Genomic DNA, 22,414 nt, shown 5'->3' on the forward strand with positions numbered 1-22,414 from the left:
ATCATGGTTCTTAGTGATCCATGCATTGGCATAGAACTCTTGAACCATTAAGATTCCGACTTGTTGAATGGGGTTGGTAAGAACTTCCCAACCTCTTCTTCGGATCTCATGTCGGACCTCCGGATATTCACTATTTTTTAGTGAAAAAGGGACCTCGGGGATCACCTTCTTCAAGGCCACAACTTCATAGAAGTGGTCTTGATGCACCCTTGAGATGAATCTCTCCATCTCCCATGACTCGGAGGTGGAAGCTTTTTCCTTCCCTTCCCTTCCCTTGGATGCCATAAATGGTTATGGAAAAACAAAAAGCAATACTTTTACCACACCAAACTTAAAAGGTTTGCTCGTCCTCGAGCAAAAGAAGAAAGAAGAGAGTAGAAGAAGAAGAAATGAAGGAGATGGAGGGGGCTTTGTGGTTCGGCCAAAAGGGGAAGAAGTAGTGTGTAGGTTGTGTGAAAATGAAAGAGTGAAGATGGGTTTATATAGGGGTGGGGGAAGGGTTAGGTTTCGGTCATGTATGGGTGGGTTTGGGAGGGAAAGTGGTTTAAATTTGAATGGTGAGGTAGGTGGGGTTTTATGAAGGATGGATGTGAGTGGTGAAGAGAAAGATGGGATTTGATAGGTGAAGGGTTTTTGGGGAAGAGGTGTTAAGGTGATTGGTGAATGGGTGAAGAAGAAGAGAGAGAGTGGTGGGGTAAGTGGGGATCCTGTGGGGTCCACAGATCCTGAGGTGTCAAGGAAAAGTCATCCCTGCACCAAGTGGCGAGCAAAATTGCTCTTTGTGCCAATTCTGGCGTTAAACACCGGGCTGGTGCCCATTTCTGGCGTTTAACGCCAAGTGCTTGCCCTTTTCTGGCGTTTAACGCCAGTCTGGTACCCCTTTCTGGCGTTAAACGCCCAGAATGGTGCCAGACTGGGCATTAAACGCCCAACAGCTAGCCTTACTGGCGTTTAAACACCAGCACGCTCTCCTCCAGGGTGTGCTATTTTTCTTTCTGTTTTTCATTCTGTTTTTGCTTTTTTCATTGATTTTGTGACTTCTCATGATCATCAACCTACAAAAGAACATAAAATAACAAAAGAGAATAGATAAAATATAACATTGGGTTGCCTCCCAACAAGCGCTTCTTTAATGTCAGTAGCTTGACAGAGGGCTCTCATGGAGTCTCAGAAATGCTCAGAGCAATGTTGGAACCTCCCAACACCAAACTTAAAGTTTGAATGTGGGGGTTCAACACCAAACTTAGAAGTTGGTTGTGGCCTCCCAACACCAAACTTAGAGTTTGACTGTGGGGGCTCTGTGTGGCTCTGTTTTGAGAGTAGCTCTTCATGCTTCCTCTCCATGATGACAGAGGGATATCCTTGAGCCTTAAACACCAAGGATTCTTCATTCACTTGAATGATCAAACTCTCCTCTATCAACATCAATCACAACCTTTGCTGTGGCTAGGAAGGGTCTGCCAAGGATGATGGATTCATCCATGCACTTCCCAGTCTCTAGGACTATGAAATCAGCAGGGATGTAATGGTCTTCAACTTTTACCAGAACATCCTCTACAAGTCCATATGCTTGTTTTCTTGAGTTGTCTGCCATCTCTAGTGAGATTTTTGTAGCTTGCACCTCAAAGATCCCTAGCTTCTCCATTATAGAGAGAGGCATGAGGTTTACACTTGACCCTAGGTCACACAAGGCCTTCTTGAAGGTCATGGTGCCTATGGTACAAGGTATTGGAAACTTCCCAGGATCCTGTCTCTTTTGAGGTAATTTCTGCCTAGACAAGTCATCCAGTTCTTTGGTGAGCAAAGGGGGTTTATCCTCCCAAGTCTCATTTCTAAATAACTTGTCATTTAGCTTCATGATTGCTCCAAGGTATTTAGCAACTTGCTTTTCAGTGACATACTCATCCTCTTCAGAGGAAGAATACTCATCAGAGCTCATGAATGGCAGAAGTAAGTCCAATGGAATCTATATGGTCTCATTTTGAGCCTCAGATTCCCATGGTTCCTCATTGGGGAACTCTTTGGAGGCTAGTGGACGTCCATTGAGATCTCCCTCAATGGCGTTCACTGTCTCTTCCTCCTCTCCAAATTCGGCCATGTTGATGGCCTTGCACTCTCCTTTTGGATTTTCTTCTGTATTGCTTGGAAGAGTGCTAGGAGGGAGTTCAGTAATTTTCTTGCTCAGCTGACCCACCTGTGCCTCCAAATTTCTAATGGAGGACCTTGTTTCAGTCATGAAACTTTGAGTGGTTTTGATTAGATCAGAGACCATGGTTGCTAAGTCAGAAGTGTTCTGCTTAGAACTCTCTGTCTGTTGCTGAGAAGATGATGGAAAAGGCTTGCCATTGCTAAACCTGTTTCTTCCACCATTACTATTGTTGAAACCTTGTTGAGGTCTCTGTTGATCCTTCCATGAGAGATTTGGATGATTTCTCCATGAAGGATTATAGGTGTTTTCATAGGGTTCTCCCATGTAATTCACCTCTTCCATTGAAGGGTTCTCAGGATCATAAGCTTCTTCTTCAGATGAAGCTTCTTTAGTACTGCTTGGTGCATTTTGCATTCCAGACAGACTTTGAGAAATCATATTGACTTGCTGAGTCAATATTTTGTTCTGAGCCAATATGGTATTCAGAGTGTCAATCTCAAGAACTCCTTTCTTCTGATTAGTCCCATTGTTCACAGGATTCCTTTCAGAAGTGTACATGAATTGGTTATTTGCAACCATTTCAATTAGTTCTTGAGCTTTTGTAGGCGTCTTCTTCAGATGAAGAGATCCTCCAGCAGAGCTATCCAAAGACATCTTGGATAGTTCAGAGAGACCATCAAAGAAAATTCCTATGATGCTCCATTCAGAAAGCATATCAGAGGGACACTTTCTGATTAATTGTTTGTATCTTTCCCAAGCTTCATAAAGGGATTCTCCTTCCTTCTGTCTGAAGGTTTGGACTTCCACTCTAAGCTTACTCAATTTTTGAGGTGGAAAGAACTTTTCCAAGAAGGCATTGACTAGCTTTTCCCAAGAGTTCAGGCTTTCTTTAGGTTGTGAGTCCAACCATATTCTAGCTCTGTCTCTTACAACACAAGGGAATAGCATAAGTCTGTAGACCTCAGGGTCAACCCCATTAGTCTTAACAGTGTCACAGATTTGTAAGAATTCAGCTAAGAACTGATGAGGATCTTCCAATGGAAGTCCATGGAACTTGCAATTCTGTTGCATTAGAGAAACTAAATGAGGCTTAAGCTCAAAGTTACTACAAGAAAACACGTTTTTTGCCACGCTTTTAAAGCGTGGCGAAAAGCTCAAAAAAGCGTGGCGATAGCTTTTCGCCACGCTTTTTAAGCTACCGCCACGCTTTTGAAAGGGTGACCTATCAAAGGGTGGCGGTTGCTCTATCGCCACGCTTTTTGCAGCCTATTGCCACGCTTTTTGTTAGCCACGCTTTTTTACAAATGGCCACTTGTAAAAGCGTGGCTATAGGTGGGAAATACGACCACGCTTTTAAAGCGTGGCGATAGGCAGAGATATGGCCACGCTGTAAAAGCGTGGCTATAGGGTAGATCTGGCCACGCTTTTCAAGCGTGACAGTAGACCAGATATGGCCACGCTCTAAAAGCGTGGCGATAGGGTAGATCTGGCCACGCTTTTTAAGCGGGACAGTAGACAAAATATGGCCACGCTTTTAAAGCGTGGCAAAAGCGTGGTAGTAGAGGAGATTTGGCCACGCTTGAAAAACGTGGCGGAAAAGCTTAGATACAGCCACGCTTAGAAAGCGTGGCAATAGACAGAGATATGGCCCTATGGCCACGTTTTTAAAGCGTGGCGAAAAAGATGGCCAGTAACCTAATTCCCTTTTTAATCTTCATAAATATATAAAACCTAATATGAATTCATAGATAATTTTATAATTTAGTCAATAACCAATTATCAAGTCCAACTTTCATAAAATTGTCACCAAAATAAGTGTGTGATCACATAACAACATACATTAACAAAATACCAAAAGTGAAAATCATAACTACTCATGAATTCCTAATACATGAATTAGAATTTCTAATCAAAGTCGTCTTCAAAATACCAAAAGTGTGAAATTCCTAATACATGAATTAGAATTCCTAATCAAAGTCTTCTTGTACTTCATGCATCATCATTGCAAGGTAAATTGTTTTGACCTGTGCCCTGCAAAATAAAAAACACAAATAAACAACTACAAATTGACATAACATATTCAAAAAGCAAAGAGAATGTAAGCATATGCTAAACAAGCATCTTCAATCTTCAATGCATTGATATAACATATTCAAAAAAACAGAAAATGCATAATATTTTCAGTAGATCTACGTTATTTTCATCTGCTTTTTGAGCATGACAAGCTTGGAACTATAATTATGTGGACATCATCAAAGCAACTAAACAGCAGGCAGAAGCTTTAACATGTAGACTAATATCTAAATGGAAGAAGTCATCAAATGTATTACAGCATAAACAATCATAGTGGAAAAATACAGACATAGACAAAAATATTACATTCTAAAAGACCAGAGACATTGCTGGTAATAAAGTCTTTTAAGGAGTCAAAATAACAGAATATTTTTCTAATCCAGCGGTTTCAGTCATTGAATCTCCATTTACTAGCAGGATATTTTTCTTTCTTCACTTACAATCCTAAATCAGTTCTATCCTTAGTCAACTAGAGATCAACTAACCTGGTCAAGCTAAGTAGGACTTCTAGAGATAAAACTCCTCCAGCTAGTAAATAAAAGACTTGAATAGACTTTATCAAAGTGAAATAGCACTCACCTTTTTTGAAATTGAAGCCTACTATTTAACTATTTCTCTCTCAATTTTATCTCTTTTTTAACAAAATAATAAATGTGAATCATGCCACAATTTTACCTACATCATCTTTGTGTGGAATGTGAGTTGCTTCGGAGGAGCGAGGAGTATTTTTTGCTTTGCTACTTGAGGTATCCACAGGAGAATCTTGGGCAGCTTGAACTAAGGCTGTTACCTCTTCATTGCTCATTCCAGGGTTGAGTTGGTGCACCAATATCTTTAATAAACCACATACACCATCCATCTTCTTCTCTAATGATGAGACCTTAGTGTTATATTCAACTTTTATGTGGCGAATCTCCTCATCTTTTTTAAGAGAGCTTCTTGTAATCGAAGCCCCATAACAACGAAGTCGACCTGGTTGGTCCTTTCCTAACACTCCTACAAATGCATCCTCTTCATTTTCTCCTGCTTCTAAGCGGTTCTGAAGTTCAGTCTATCAAAAAGCAACAACCAATAAAGTTCAAAGTCGCATTAACTCAATTTAGATAGAAATTACATCAGAATTCATAATGTACATATCCAAAATACAAATACAAACAACTCACAATTGTGGCTTGTGTTTTAGCATCAATTTCTTTTCCTTTTTTACTTGTGCGGGTTGCTATGAAAACTTCAGCCCTTGATGGTTCTTCACTATCCTCTTTAGAGTCACGCTAAAATACATAGAGAAAAGTTTACATGAAGCATACTAACTAGGCAACTATACCATGAATACCTATAAAAGAGAAATCACAAAGAATAAGTTATATTACCAGCTGCTTACGCACTATTCCAAAATTTGTGGATCCCATTCGGTGAGGACATGTTTGTTTTAACCTATTTTCAGTATTCTTAGCAGAGATAGCCTAAATATAAAGAATCAATGAAGAATCAAATTTCTTCCAAAACACTTAAGTTTAGGAACATGAAGAATCAATGATAGTATGCTTGATGGTATAGGAAAAAATAAAAGGCAATGTTACCTTGATGGCCGGAAGACTCCAATACCGAATTAGTTTGCGAAATTGAACCTCGGGAATCTCTAATGGCCGGTTCTTTATCGTTTCTTTCTTTGTCTTGTACTTCACGAAATGCTCTTTTTTTATTTCTCTCTTATATTTTTTCCATGCACCACAAAATCCCCGCATTACCCACGGCTTTGAACTTGTGGGAAGAATGAACTTTTGCTATGCAACACAACACATTAGAATATCAACAGTTAGCACAAATAACTTGACAAATAAATTAACAAAAAATTATCTATAATGCCATATTTACATACATTGGCATACTCCCACATTTCCTCTTTGAGTTTACTAGGCACACCATGCCAACTAGTATATAACAAAGTCACAAAACGAGGGTTTCTAACTGTTGTGCCCAATAGTTAGTTGAGGTCAGATACAACCTCGTTGGTTGGACCTACAGGCTGCCCTTGAAAAAATTCCACCTTCCGTCGATCATTAAAATCTGTGGCATGAAGCTTTTTGCACGTAGTTTTTCCACGGGTTTTCTTCTTTATTGTGCCTAAGTCCGAATAAAATAACATAATTCAATTGAGAAGTAATATAAGCTCTAATTACACAATAAAGTAAACAAGAAAAGTACCTTCATTACTAGTTTGGCCTCCACTACCCGCATCATTTGCATTATCATCAAGCTCATTTTCTTCATCTTCCTCATCTTCTTCATCTTCCAAATTTATCCCATGTACCTTAAAATACATGTCAAGACTCATTCCTTTTTTATTTGAAGTTGCACTCATCTCGCTTGTATCTTCTCCGTCATCATCAGAATTTATATCATTTTGATCCATAGCATCAGGTTCAGCAGTCCTTTGATTCCTAGTTTTAGAGTTCTTTTCAACTTCAAACGTTGTCCCATTTCCATTATGCGTGCATTCTTGAAAAAGTGCCGTTGGTTGAGCCTTCCATGTTTTCTTCGAAGTCCTAACTTGCTCTTCAAATGCATCCTCCACTATTGTGATGGGTTGTTTGCTTGTTGGATCCTTTGGAGCTTGAGCTTGCAAGCTAACCTTCTCATTTTCAGCCATGATCCTTTCTCTCTTAATATTGTATTGTTTGAGTAATTCAGCACTTGACTTCACTTGTGTAACCTCAAAGGAATTGTTTTTTTTTGGGCTTTTTCCTTTCATTTTTTGGCCTAAGGTAAGTATCCGTTTTCTCTTAGTGATCTCCCCTTTCTCCATTCTGCATACACAAAATAATAACAATTAATAAAATGCTAACTAAATAATAATTAAATGAGCATAATCAACTGAAGCAAGTAATTAACTAAGCAAAACAACTAAGGAAAGTGGGTTGTTTAGGATTCTACCAAAAACACTTGTCAAGATGTTTCAGAGTCAAAGTCATCCATGTACTCATATTCGCTTTCCTCGTCTTCCTCACAATATTGTTTGGCAAGCATGTTTTGATCCATATCTATAATAGTTGCTCGTAGATCATTCCTCACTAGATCAATTTCGCCATTATCATTTGGAAGACTTGGAATCACTTCAGGTTCGCATGGCTCCCTTGCATATATTATGGGAGAATCAGACTCAAGGTCATCACTTACCCTAAATAAATCTCTTGGAATTGTTTTCATAACATAGTGCTTGTCCCTAACATATGGGTCTTGCACATAAAAGCATTGGTTTACTTGAGATGCCATCACAAATGGTTCTTCTTGGTAGCATTTCCTATTGAAATACACATATGAAAGACCAAAGTTGTCTTTTGCAACTGTATACCACTCACACTTAAACAAGACTACCTTAAATTGGCCATAATAATCTAACTCAAACATATCAACTATTCTACCATAGTAGGCTACTTTTGCTTCAATTGGGTTCTTATCTTTCACACTAGCAAAACTAGGAGTCAATGCCTCTAATGTGACACCACTATTTTGAGTTTTACGTCTCACATCACGGTGCCTTGTATGGAACCTATACCCATTGATAATATAACCTGAAAATCTTTTTGCAACTTGATTTGGACCTCTAGCCAACCCTTTTGCCCAATCAGGCACATCCTTTTTCATGGCACGAATTTTAAACCATTCTGAAAATTGTTGACTGCGGTCCTTGGCTTTCTCCCACTTTGTTCTTCGTGGATTGTTATCATTAACTGCCTCCTCATGCTCTCTAAAGAGATTAAATATTCATAGTCTTAGTTTTTAGTAAGGTTAAATATGATGATTGAGATCTAACAAATGATAATGAATCGAAGAAAATACCTCATGTAGACTTCGATCTTATCACAATTGTTTAGAATGTATGCATGACCTTGTATTTCTGATTTTTCATCTAAAATAAACAAATCTCCCATTCTTCCACCAAGAGGACATCCTTTGCTTGGAAACAAACTAGGAGTTCGCACCTCATCTGAAACACACTCATCGTTGTTCCGAGGGATTCTATTAAATCTTGTATGAACATCTTCATGCAAATATCTTGAGCAAAAATTGATACACTCATTCGCCAAATATCCTTCGGCAATAGATCCTTCTGGACGACTTCTATTACGAACATACGATTTTAGTGTGCACATATACCGTTCAACAGGGTACATCCAACGATATTGAACTGGACCACCTAACCTCACCTCATTTGCCAAATGAATAGGCAAGTGCACCATTATGTCAAAAAAGCTAGGAGGGAAAATCCTCTCCAATTGGCACAATGTCTCAGCAATCTCTGCTTCTAAGTTAACTACTTCATCCAAGCTAATTACTTTCTGACATATTCGGCGAAAAAATGAACATAATCGAACTAGAGCGATAGCAACATGGTCAGGAAGTATGCTCTTGATTGGTACTTGCAACAAGTAATGCAACATGAAATGAGCATCATGGGTCTTGTAACCAGAAATCTTCTTTTCTGTTTCATGCACACATCGAGCAATATTGGAAGCGCTACCGTCTGGTAATTTTGCCGCTTTCAACACACTACAAAAGATTGTTTTCTCTGCTGGAGTCATTGAAAAGCATGCCTTTGCTAACTTAGTTTTTTTTCCATCCTTCATATCTCTTGGTTGAAGGTTCTTCTTGATACCCATATCTTTAAGGTCATAACGAGCAGCTGCATGATCTTTCGTCTTTCTGGGAATATCTAAAAGCGTTCCAATTATGCTATCAACTATATTCTTCTCTATGTGCATGACATCAAGGTTGTGTCTAAACATGTTGGACTTCCAATATGGTAACTCAAAAAAGATTGACCGTTTTTTCCAATTTGATATGCCATTCTTTGATCTCTTTTGCTTCTTCCCAAAAGAATTATCCACCTCTCGCAATATATCAAATACAGCTGAACCTTCTAACAACTGTGGTGGAGACCTGAGTTCAGTTTTTCCATTGAAAGATCTTTTGTTATGCCTCCATGGATGATTCATGGGTAAAAACCTTCTGTGATCCATATAAACAGTCTTGTGACTATGTTTCAGATAGATAGAAGAAGTCTCATCATTACAGCATGGACAAGCCAATTTTCCCTTTGTACTCCACCCAGATAACATAGCATATGCAGGGAAGTCATTAATTGTCCACAAAAGGCACGCTCTCATGTTGAATGTTTTGTTTTCTTTCGAATCATATGTTTCGACACCTGACTCCCATAATTCTTTTAATTCTTCAATCAACGGTTGAAGATAGACATCAATGTCATTTCCCGGTGATTGTGGTCCAGGAATAAGTAAAGATAGCATAAAATAATCGGGCTTCATGCTCATCCAAGGGGGTAGATTATACACCATCAGAACAACAGGCCATGTACTGTGTGTACTGCTCAAAGTTCGGAATGGATTGAATCCGTCGCTTGCTAACCCAAGTCTCACATTACGAGGCTCCTTTGCAAAATCTTCATGTCGATTGTCAAATGCTTTCCAAGATTCACCATCGGCAGGATGTCTTAAGGACCCGTCTTTAACACGCTCATTGTGATGCCAAGACATAGCTTCGACAGTTCTTGTGCACATAAAAAGCCGTTGAAGTCTGGGAATCAAAGGGAAATGCCTTAGAGTTTTCGCAGCAACTTTGCGAGGCTTTCTAGATGAGGTAACATCATCCTCTTCTTCATGATGCTCAATATAACGGGATGTTCCACAGACATGACAAGATGAGTCATTCTCATACCCGTTCCGATACAACATGCAGTCATTGCGACATGCATCGATCTTTTGGTAGTCAAGACCCAAGTTCTTCACCATATTCTTGGTTTTATCAAAAGAAATAGGAATATTCAAATATGGCATTGCTTCTTTCAATAATTCCAAGAGAGAAGTAAATGACGCATTACTCCAACCATGCAAGCATTTTAACAAGTAAAGACGAATGGTAAAGGATAATCTTGTGAATCCTTTACACCCGGGGTATAGTTCTTGGCTTGCCTCGTCAACCAATTTATAAAATTCCTTTGCACATTCGTTAGGCCCCATGTCTTGTCCGTCAACTTATGTATTATCTCGAAATCTATCACGTAACAACTCATCGATGTTATCATTGCAGTTATATTCACCACCTATGTCACTGTCAATATCCATAGGAAAAAGTGATTCCCCATGATTAAACCACCGCTTATAACCTTTTACAAAACCGTGGCATATTAGATGATCGTATACGTCATCTCTCTTTAACCAGAATATATTACAACACTTTGCACAAGGGCATTGAATTTCTTCCCCTTGAGGAACTCCCTTTGATGAGAAAGCAAAGTGTAAAAATCTTTCTACACCAACTTGATATTCTTTCTCATGACGTGGTGTATCCATCCAGTCTTTCGACATATCCATCGAAAACCTATATATTTCACGTAGATAGCTAAGTTTCTAAATTGAAGTCCTTACTGTTCGTCTCACTAACTGCAAATCTACCTTCCTACTTAACTAAGAGACAATATTGTGCAAGCCTCGAAAATACTTTGAAGGCATTAGACATAAAATAACAGAGAAAATTGAATTTTATCAATGCTTAAAGATGTGCCTAAAGTGATGAGTGCCTCAGGAAAGCACCAAGTTGCACGCATGACATCAATAACAAATTAATAGATGTATTTAAATTTGCATAAACCAACCTTAATTACTGTCTTAATCCGTTCCACAACAGCAACAAAGTGGTAGCACAGCAGAAGTAGAATTAGAGAGGTAGCAGCGTCCGCGAACAGCTACTCGGCAGCAGCAGATTATTATATTACCACAGGAGCAGCAGAACAAAGAAGTGGTAGTAGTAATGGATAGATAACTATCGAAAGCCTGAACAAAAATAGAGTAAGACTTAAGTAAATATTAAAATATAAATATGTTTAATATTTTTTGGTATAAATAAATCATTTTTTAACAAATAAATTTTATTAGTAATTATTCACATGTTCGATCATGAGATAAAATAAAACAATTATCTCTCCTCAAGTGGCTCCAAACATCTAACACTATAATAAGCTACATTGAAACCCAACAGATAATTAAAAATAGCAAGAGAGTAGAATGTCCTTAAATGACCTAATTCATTTAATAGTATTTAATAGCATTCCCAATTTTAAAATATTATTTTTCTAAATCTGTTTTTTCTTAGACAAAAAAGTGAAGGGATAACCATTTTTATCTAAAGCTTTTTTTTCTATATAAAAGATTTATACAACAAAACTTACTTAAGTTGGTCAAGTAATTAATTTATTGTCTATTTAAGTAAGTGTTAAAAATTTGAGTTCCTTCTGATATATATAATAATCTATTGGCTAACAACAAATTTTAAAAAGAAATTTGTGACGAATTAGCTGTTACCCTTATAAATTGAAAGATGCTATGAAAAATAAAAAACTATATAATTTTATAAAAAAATAGAATGACATTATAATTATAACTATAAATAAATGATATAAAGGGAAAAGGAAGAAGAACAGTGGAATGTGGATGTATGTGCTCCAATTTATGTGGCGTGGAAAAAAAAGGAAAAAAGAACAAAAGAAAAAAGAATAATGAAAGTTTTATGTTCAGTGTGGATGAAGCTACTACTTTGGTCCAGGCTCCACACCTTAAAACTAAGCAATAAACTGCAAAATCTGTGACTAATGGCAGAGAAGACTGAGTAGGGAATGACAGAGACGAAGGCACCAGCAGGGAGGAAGGACCAAAGCCAAAACAGTGGAACCTCTTCAAACTTGTTCTTCTTCTCTCTCAATAGCTTCAGTGTTGTTATTGGTTGTTACTGCAAAAATAATACTTCCAATGTTATTCTATATATTTTCAGGCTTTTTTTTTTGCTAAAAGAAAAGAAAAGGACGTGTGTACTATACTTGAATTAACAATAGACAATATAATAATAGTGCATGATTGAGAAATGCAAATACAAATTCAAATGGCTGTTCAGAATTTCAGATTATATTAGATAATGGCAACACAATGCAAGCATCAGAAACCACATCAAAGTAGGGACACAATGTTTTCTATCACAAACAAATGAATAACCTCAATCTCTCAGAATTAGAAGAAACTGCTAAGTTTGGTGTCTTGCATGCATTGTTATTTGATTCTTGTTGCATTTTGATTTGTTCTTATTATTAAAAATCCAAAAATATTTTTAATTTGTCTTCTCAAGTCAATGATACAGAGAATTGAAGATTCAGAACATACAGTAGAGGAATTATACAGAAAAAGCTGGGCGTTCAAAATGTCCAGTGAAGAAGGACAGACTGGCGTTTAAACGCCAGCCAGGGTACCTGGTTGGGCGTTTAACGCCCAAAAAGGTATAGTTTTGGGCGTTAAACTCCAGAATGTGCACCATTCTGGGCGTTTAACGCCAGGATGGCACAAGGGGGAAGATTCTGTTTTTCAATGCAATTTTTTTCAGTTTTCAAAGTTTTTCAAAATCAAATCTTTTTCAAATCATATCTTTTTTGAATCAAATCTCTTTCAAATTCAATTTCTTTCTATTTTCAAAAATACTTGCTATCAATTAATGATTTGATTCAACATCTCAAGTATGTTGCCTTTTCTGTTGAGAAAGGTTTAATGTTTGAATCATATCTTTTCTTGTTAGCCAAGTTTTTAATTTTCAAAATCAAATCTTTTTAAAATGTTTTTCAAATCATATCTTCTCAATCACATCTTTTTAAGAACCAATCATATTTTCTTAACCACATCTTTTTCAAAATAATTTTCAATCAAATCTCTTTGATTTCTAATTTCAAAATATTTTTCAAAAATCACTTTATTTCTTTCCCACTTTCATTTTCGAAAATTAAGTAATGTTTTTTTAAAATGTTTTCAAAATTTTTACTTAATTTTCGAAAATCACTTCCCTTATTCTCACATCCTTCTATTTATGGACTAACACTATTCCTTAATGCAAAATTCGAACTCCATCTCCTTTGACAAGTTCGAATTTTCTACTTCTGTCTTCTACTCTTCTTTTTCTCTGACACTTCAAGGAATCTCTATACTGTGACATAGAGGATTCCACATTTCTTGTTCTCTTCTCTCTCATATGAGCAGGAGCAAAGACAAAGGCATTCTTGTTGAGGCTGATCCTGAACCTGAAAAGATCTTGAAGAGAAAGCTAAGAGAAGCCAAAGCACAACTCTCTTTAGAGGACCTAACCAAATTCTTCAAAGAAGAAGAACATATGGCAGCCGAAAATAACAACAATGCCAACAATGCAAGGAAGGTGCTGGGTGACTTTACTGCACCTACTCCCGACTTCTATGGGAGAAGCATCTCTATCCCTGCCATTGGAGCAAACAACTTTGAGCTTAAGCCTCAATTAGTTTCTCTAATGCAACAGAATTGCAAGTTCCATGGACTTCCACTGGAAGATCCTCATCAGTTTTTAGCTGAGTTCTTGCAAATCTGTGACACAGTCAAGACTAATGGGGTTGACCCTGAGGTCTACAGACTTATGCTATTCCCTTTTGCTGTAAGAGACAGAGCTAGGACATGGTTGGACTCACAACCTAAAGAAAGCCTGGACTCTTGGGAAAAGCTAGTCAATGCCTTCTTGGCAAAGTTCTTTCGACCTCAAAAATTAAGTAAGCTTAGAGTGGAAGTCCAAACCTTCAGACAGAAGGAAGGAGAATCCCTCTATGAAGCTTGGGAAAGATACAAACAATTAATCAGAAAGTGTCCTTCTGATATGCTTTCTGAATGGAGCATCACAGGAATTTTCTATGATGGTCTCCCTGAACTGTCCAAGATGTCCTTGGATAGCTCTGCTGGAGGCTCTCTTCATTTGAAGAAGACGCCTACAGAAGCTCAAGAGCTAATTGAAATGGTTGCAAATAACCAATTCATGTACACTTCTGAAAGAAATCCTGTGAACAATGGGATTAGTCAGAAGAAAGGAGTTCTTGAGATTGACACTCTGAATGCCATATTGGCACAGAACAAAATATTGACCCAACAAGTCAATATGATTTCTCAAAGTCTGTCTGGAATGCAAAATGCACCAAGCAGTACTAAGGAAGCTTCATCTGAGGAAGAAGCTTATGATCCTGAGAACCTTTCAATGGAAGAAGTGAATTACATGGGAGAAGCCTATGGAAACACCTATAATCCTTCATGGAGAAATCATCCAAATTTTTCATGGAAGGATCAACAGAGACCTCAACAAGGTTTCAATAACAATAATGGTGGAAGAAACAGGTTTAGCAACAGCAAGCCTTTTCCATCACCTTCTCAGCAACAGACAGAGAGTTCTAAGCAGAATACCTCTGACTTAGCAACCATGGTCTCTGATCTAATCAAAACCACTCAAAGTTTCATGACTGAAACAAGGTCCTCCATTAGAAATTTGGAAGGACAAGTGGGTCAGCTGAGCAAGAAAATTACTGAGCTCCCTCCTAGTACTCTCCCAAGCAATACAGAAGAAAATCCAAAAGGAGAGTGCAAGGCCATCAACATGGCCGAATTTTGGGAGGAAGAAGAGGCAGTGAACGCCACTGAGGAAGGCCTCACTGGGCGTCCACTGGCCTCCAATGAGTTCCCCAATGAGGAACCATGGGAATCTGAGGCTCAAACTGAGACCATAGAGATTCCATTGGACTCACTTATGCCATTCATGAGCTCTGATGAGTATTCTTCCTCTGAAGAGGATGAGTATGTCACTGAAGAGCAAGTTGCTAAATACCTTGGAGCAATCATGAAGCTAAATGACAAGTTATTTGGAAATGAGACTTGGGAGGATGAACCCCCTTTGCTCACCAAAGAACTGGATGACTTGTCTAGGCAGAAACTGCCTCAAAAGAGACAGGATCCTGGGAAGTTTTCAATACCTTGTACCATAGGCACCATGACCTTCAAGAAGGCCTTGTGTGACTTAGGGTCAAGTGTAAACCTCATGCCTCTCTCTGTAATGGAGAAGTTAGGGATCTCTGAGGTGCAAGCTGCAAAAATCTCACTAGAGATGGCAGACAATTCAAGAAAACAAGCCCATGGACTTGTAGAGGATGTTCTGGTTAAAGTTGAAGACCATTACATCCCTACTGATTTCATAGTCCTAGAGACTGGGAAGTGCATGGATGCGTCCATCATCCTTGGCAGGCCCTTCCTAGCCACTGCAAAGGCTGTGATTGATGTTGATAGAGGAGAGTTGATCATTCAAGTGAATGAAGAATCCCTTGTGCTTAAGGCTCAAGGATATCCCTCTATCATCATGGAGAGGAAGCATGAAGAGCTTATCTCAAAACAGAGCCAAACAGAGCCCCCACAGTCAAACTCTAAGTTTGGTGTTGGGAGGGCACAACCAAACTCTAAGTTTGGTGTTGAACCCCCACATTCAAACTCTAAGTTTGGTGTTGGGAGGTTCCAACATGGCTCTGAGTATCTGTGAGGCTCCATGAGAGTCCTCTGTCAAGCTACTGACATTAAAGAAGCGCTTGTTGGGAGGCAACCCAATGTTATATTTTATCTATTTTATTTTGTTATTTTCTATTTTTTGTAGGTTGATGATCATGAGAAGTCACAAAATCAATGAAAAAAAAGCAAAAACAGAATGAAAAACAGGAAGAAAAATAGCACACCCTGGAGGACGCACCCACTGGCGTTTAAACGCCAGTGAGGTTAGCTGTTGGGCGTTTAACGCCCAGTCTGGCACCATTCTGGGCGTTTAACGCCAGAAAGGGGCACCAGACTGGCGTTAAACGCCAGAAAGGGGCAAGAAGCTGGCGTTAAACGCCAGAAATGGGCACCAGCCCGGCGTTTAACGCCAGAAATGGCTAAAAACATGATTTTGTTTGCCATTTGGTGCAGGGATGACTTTTCCTTGACACCTCAGGATCTGTGGACCCCACAGGATCCCCACCTACCCTACCACTCTCTCTCTCTTCTTCACCCATTCACCAATCACCTCAACACCTCTTCCCCAAAAACCCTTCACCTATCAAACCCCATCTTTCTCTTCACCACTCACATCCATCCTTCATAAAACCCCACCTACCTCACCATTCAAATTCAAACCACTTTCCCACCCAAACCCACCCTCAAGTGACCGAAACCTACCCTTTCCCTCTCCTATATAAACCCTCCTTCACTCCTTCATTTTCACACCTCCTAAACACCATTTCTCTCCCCTTTGGCCGAACACATAGCCATTCCCTTCTTCCTCTTTTCTTCTTCTTCTACTCTCTTCTTTCTTCTTTTGCTCGAGGACGAGCAAACATTTTAAGTTTGGTGTGGTAAAAGCATTGCTTTTTGTTTTTCCATAACCATTTATGGCATCCAAGGCTGGAGAAACCTCTAGAAAGAGGAAAGGGAAGGCAAAGGCTTCCACCTCCGAGTCATGGGAGATGGAAAGATTCATCTCTAGGGTGCATCAAGACCACTTCTATGAAGTTGTGGCCTTGAAGAAGGTGATCCCCGAGGTCCCTTTTTCACTCAAAAAGGGTGAATATCCGGAGATCCGACATGAGATCCGAAGAAGAGGTTGGGAAGTTCTTACCAACCCCATTCAACAAGTCGGAATCTTGATGGTTCAAGAGTTCTATGCCAATGCATGGATCACCAAGAAGCATGACCAAAGTGTGAACCCGAATCCAAAGAATTATCTTACTATGGTTCGGGGGAAATACTTGGATTTTAGTCCGGAAAGTGTAAGGTTGGCACTCAATTTGCCTATGATGCAAGGAGATGAACATCCTTACACTAGAAGGGTCAACTTTGATCAAAGGTTGGACCAAGTCCTCACAGTCATATGTGAAGAGGGCGCCCAATGGAAGAGAGATTCAAGAGGGAAGCCGGTTCAATTGAGAAGGCATGACCTCAAACCCGTGGCTAGAGGATGGTTGGAGTTTATCCAACGCTCAATCATTCCCACTAGCAACCGGTCCGAAGTTACCATAGACCGGGCTATCATGATCCATAGCATCATGATTGGAGAAGAAATAGAGGTTCATGAGGTTATAGCCCAAGAACTCTATAAGGTGGCGGACAAGTCCTCTACCTTGGCAAGGTTAGCCTTTCCTCATCTCATTTGTCACCTCTGTTATTCAGTTGGAGTTGACATAGAGGGAGACATCCCCATTGATGAGGACACGCCCATCACTAAGAAGAGGATGGAGCACACAAGAGACCCCACTCATCATGAGATCCCTGAGATTCCTCAAGGGATGCACTTTCCTCCACAAAACTATTGGGAGCAACTAAACACCTCCTTAGGAGAATTGAGTTCCAACATGGGACAACTAAGGGTGGAGCACCAAGAACACTCCATCATCCTCCATGAAATTAGAGAAGATCAAAGAATCATGAGGGAGGAGCAACAAAGACAAGGAAGAGACATTGAGGAGCTCAAGCACTCCATAGGATCTTCAAGAGGAAGAAAGAGCCGCCATCACTAAGGTGGACCCGTTCTTTGATTTCCTTGTTCTTCATTCTTCTGTTTTTTGAATTTTAGTGCTTATGTTTATCTATGTTTGTGTCTTGTGATCATTAGTGTCTTAGTGTCTATGCCTTAAAGTTATGAATGTCCTATGAATCCATCACCTTTCTTGAATAAAAATGTGCTTAATTAAAAAAGAAAGAATTGCATGAATTTTAAATTTTATAACAGTTTAATTATTTTGATGTGGTGGCAATATTTTTGTTTTCTGAATGTATGCTTAAACAGTGCATATGTATCTTGAATTTGTGGTTCATGAATGTTGGCTCTTGAAAGAATGATGAAAAAGGAGAAATGTTACTGAGGATCTGAAAAATCATTAAAATGATTCTTGAAGCAAGAAAAAGCAATGAAAAAAAAAAAAATTTCGAAAAAAAAAGAAAAAAGAGAGAAGGAAAAAGAAAACGAAAAAAAGAGGGAAAAGAAAGAAAAATAAAGTTGTGATCCAAGGCAATAAGAGTGTGCTTAAGAACCCTGGACACCTCTAGTTGGGGACTCTAGCAAAGCTGAGTCACAATCTGAAAAGATTCACTCAATTATGTGTCTGTGGCATGTATGTATCCGGTGGTAATACTGGAAGACAGAGTGCTTTGGGCCACGGCCAAGACTCAAAAAGTAGTTATGTTCAAGAATCATCATACTTTACTAGGAGAATCATTAACACTATCTGGATTCTGAGTTCCTAAAGAAGCCAATCATTCTGAATTTCAAAGGATAGAGTGAGATGCCAAAACTGTTCAGAGGCAAAAAGCTAAAAGCCCCGCTCATCTAATTGATACTGATCTTCATAGATGTTTTTGGAATTCATTGCATATTCTCTTCTTTTTATCTTATTTGATTTTCAGTTGCTTGAGGACAAGCAACAATTTAAGTTTGGTGTTGTGATGAGCGGATAATTTGTACGCTTTTTGGCATTGTTTTTAGTATGTTTTTAGTATAATCTAGTTAGTTTTTAGTATTTTTTTATTAGTTTTTAGTTAAAATTCACTTTTCTGGACTTTACTATGAGTTTGTGTGTTTTTCTGTGATTTCAGGTATTTTCTGGCTGAAATTGAGGGACCTGAGCAAAAATCTGATTCAGAGACTGAAAAGGACTGCAGATGCTGTTGGATTCTGACCTCCCTGCACTCGAAGTGGATTTTCTGGAGCTACAGAAGCCCAATTGGCGCGCTCTCAACGGCGTTGGAAAGTAGACATCCTGGGCTTTCCAGCAATATATGATAGTCCATACTTTGCCCAAGATTTGATGGCGCAAACCGGCGTTCAAAGTCACCCTCAGAAATCCCAGCGTTAAACGCCGGAACTGGCACCCAAATGGGAGTTAAATGCCCAAACTGGCACTAAAGCTGGCGTTTAACTCCAAGTAGAGTCTCTACACGAAAATGCTTCATTGCTCAGCCCAAGCACACACCAAGTGGGCCCGGAAGTGGATTTTTATGTCATTTACTCATTTCTGTACACCCTAGGCTACTAGTTTTCTATAAGTAGGACATTATACTATTGTATTTTCATCTTGGTTCTTCTGGTTCCCTCTCTGGGGCCGAAACCAATGATCACTCTTGTTCTTATGTATTTTGAACGGTGGAGTTTCTACACACCATAGATTAAGGTGTGGAGCTCTGCTGTACCTCGAGTATTAATGCAATTACTATTGTTCATCCATTCAATTCCGCTTGTTCTTGTTCTAAGATATCACTTGTTCTTCAACTTGATGAATGTGATGATCCGTGACACTCATCATCATTCTCACCTATGAACGTGTGACTGACAACCACCTCCGTTCTACCTTCGATTGGGTGAATATCTCTTGGATTCCTGATTGCACGATGCATGGTTGATCGCCTGACAACCGAGTGCTCGCCTGACAACCGAGCCAACCATTCCGTGAGATCAGAGTCTTTGTGGTATAGGCGAGAACCGATGGCGGAATTCAAGAGAATCCGGAAGGTCTAACCTTGTCTGTGGTATTCTGAGTAGGATTCAATGATTGAATGACTGTGACGTGCTTCAAACTCCTAGCAGGCGGGGCGTTAGTGACAGACGCAAAAGAATCGCTGGATTCTATTCCGGCCTGACCGAGAACCGACAGATGATTACCCATGCTGTGACAGAGCATAGGCAACGTTTTCACTGAGAGGATGGGAGGTAGCCATTGACAACGGTGAAACCCTACATAAGCTTGCCATGGAAAGGAGTAAGAAGGATTGGATGAAGACAGTAGGAAAGCAGAGAGACGGAAGGGAAGGCATCTTCATGCGCTTATCTGAAGTTCCTACCAATGAATTACATAAGTATCTCTATCTTTATCTTATTGTTTATTTTCATTCATCACCATATCCATTTGAGTTTGCCTGACTAAGATTTACAAGATGACCATAGCTTGCTTCATACTAACAATCTCCGTGGGATCGACCCTTACTCGCGTAAGGTTTATTACTTGGACGACCCAGTGCACTTGCTGGTTAGTTGTGCGAAGTTGTGTAATGCCATGGTACTGAGCTACCAAGTTTTTGGGGTTCATGACCGGGGATTATGAGATTTGTGAAAAGTATTGTTCACAATTTCGCGCACCAGTCACCTTGTAAATCTCAGTCAGGCAGATTCAAATGGGTGATAGAGTTTTAATAATTAAAAAGATAAATAAAACACAAAGTAAAGATAGAGATACTTATGTAATTCATTGGTGAGAATTTCAGATAAGTGTATGAACATGCTTTGCTCCTTTTGAATCTCTGCTTTCCTACTGCCTTCATCCAATCCTTCATACTCCTTTCCATGGTAAGCTGTATGTAGGGTTTCACTGGCATTAATGGCTACCTCCCATCCTCTCAGTGAAAAAGGTCCTCTATGGTTTCCCGCATGGCTAATCATCTGTCGGTTCTCGATCATGTTGGAATAGGATTTACTATCCTTTTGCATCTGTCACTACGCCCAACCTTCGCAAGTTTGAAGCTCATCACAGTCATCCCATCTCAGATCCTACTAGGAATACCACAGACAAGGTTTAAACTTTTCGGATCTTAGGAATGGCCGCCAATGGATTCTAGCTTATACCACAAAGACTCTGATCTCACGAAATGTAAAGCTCGGTTGTCAGGCGAGGCAGACATGCATCATGGACCAGGAGTCCAAGAGATACACGCTCAATCTTAAGTAGAACGGAAGTGGTTGTCAGTCACGCGTTCATGGGTGAGAATGATGATGAGTGTCACGGATAATCACATTCATTAGGTTGAAGTTCGAGTGAATATCTGAGAACAAGAATAAGCATGAATTGAATAGAAGAACAATAGTAATTGCATTAATACTCGACGAACAACAGAGCTCCACAACTTAATATGTGGTGTGTAGAAACTCCACCGTTGAAAATACATAAGAACAAGGTCTAGGCATGGCCGAATGGTCAACCTCCCCAAATAGCATATGAACTCGAAAATAGGGAAAAAGAACAATGATCCAAAGATGAAAATACAATAGTAAAAGGTCTTATTTATAAGAAAACTAGCTACTAAGGTTTACAGAAATAGGTAAATGATGCAGAAATCCACTTCCGGGCCCACTTGGTGTGAGCTTGGGCTGAGCATTGAGCTTTACACGTGTAGAGGCTTCTCTTGGAGTTAAACGCCAGCTTTGGTGCCAGTTTGGGCATTTAACTCCAACTTTTATGCCAGCTCTGGCGTTTTGATTTCAGAATAAGGCAGAGAAGGGGCGTTTGAACGCCGGTTTGCATCGTCAAAACTCTGGCAAAGTATGGACTATTATATATTGCTGGAAAGCCCAGGATGTCTACCTTTCAAAGCAGTTAAGAGCGCGCCATTTAAACTTTTGTAGCCCCAGAAAATCCACTTCGAGTGCAGGGAGGTCAGAATCCAACAGCATCAACAGTCCTTTATCAGCCTCTGAATCAGATTTTTGCTCAGGTCCCTCAATTTCAGCCAGAAAATACCTGAAATCACAGAAAATCACACGAACTCATAGTAAAGTCCAGAAATGTGTATTTTGCATAAAAACTAATAAAAACATCCCAAAAAGTAGCTAGATCCTACTAAAACTACCTAAAAACAATGCCAAAAAGCGTATAAATTATCTGCTCATCAATCACCCTCTGCCTCACAACCATGTGATGACAGCAATAACTTTTAAGATTGGAGGCTGCTGGTACAATTGGCAGGGAGTATTGCCACTGTTGCAGAGAGATAATTGCAAGCTGAAAAAAGATATATGCAATCCATGAGGAGGCCAGATCTAACATAAGGAACCAAGGGGAAACAATTTCAAAATTGGAATCATAACTAGGGAGCTTGTTCAAACAGATTCCAATGCCTACACATACATTTCCCAGTGATACCATGGCCAACCCAAGAAAGGAATGCAAGGCCATCACACTAAAAGAAGCCGCAAAAGACTCAGAAACCAAGAAGGAAGAAGAGACACCTAATCTAGATCCACCAAAGCAAGTCTTGAAGCCCTATGTACCAAAAGCACCCTACCCACAAAGGCTAAGAAAAGATGGGAAGGTGATGAACGGATAATTTATACGCTTTTTGGCATTGTTTTTAGGTAGTTTTTAGTATGATCTAGTTACTTTTAGGGATGTTTTCATTAGTTTTTATGCTAAATTCACATTTCTGGACATTACTATGAGTTTGTCTGTTTTTCTGTGATTTCAGATATTTTTTGGCTGAAATTGAGGGACCTGAGCAAAACTCTGATAGGAGGCTGACA

The 22,414-nt window shown here is 39.3% G+C and overlaps 1 protein-coding gene and 2 non-coding genes across 3 annotated transcripts; 1 reads left to right on the forward strand and 2 right to left on the reverse strand.

Moving 5' to 3' along the window:
- Positions 1-2,857: 2,857 nt before the first annotated feature.
- LOC112718747 (small nucleolar RNA R71) lies at positions 2,858-2,965 on the forward strand. The gene has a single exon (XR_003161073.1). It is a non-coding gene; the product is annotated as a small nucleolar RNA R71 (small nucleolar RNA).
- Positions 2,966-7,168: 4,203 nt separating this feature from the next.
- On the reverse strand, positions 7,169-10,260 carry LOC140175656 (uncharacterized). Its single transcript, XM_072204186.1, has 2 exons — positions 8,063-10,260; positions 7,169-7,970 (listed from the first exon to the last, which is right to left on the reverse strand). The coding sequence occupies exons 1-2, from the start codon at positions 10,258-10,260 to the stop codon at positions 7,169-7,171; spliced, it is 3,000 nt and encodes a 999-aa protein (XP_072060287.1).
- A 3,586-nt stretch (positions 10,261-13,846) lies between these two features.
- On the reverse strand, positions 13,847-13,954 carry LOC112719208 (small nucleolar RNA R71). The gene has a single exon (XR_003161519.1). It is a non-coding gene; the product is annotated as a small nucleolar RNA R71 (small nucleolar RNA).
- Between the last annotated feature and the right edge of the window lie 8,460 nt (positions 13,955-22,414).

Source organism: Arachis hypogaea, chromosome 10 (genome assembly GCF_003086295.3).
Source record: "Arachis hypogaea cultivar Tifrunner chromosome 10, arahy.Tifrunner.gnm2.J5K5, whole genome shotgun sequence".
Taxonomy (NCBI): domain Eukaryota; kingdom Viridiplantae; phylum Streptophyta; class Magnoliopsida; order Fabales; family Fabaceae; genus Arachis; species Arachis hypogaea.

Bases quoted from the DNA above. Each gene is read 5' to 3' on its own strand.
- LOC140175656 (XM_072204186.1), bottom strand. From the start codon at position 10,260: ATGGGGCCTAACGAATGTGCAAAGGAATTTTATAAATTGGTTGACGAG. The intron at 7,971-8,062 runs GTATTTTCTTCG...TAATCTCTTTAG, and splicing joins AAGATCGAAGTCTACATGAG to AGAGCATGAGGAGGCAGTTA.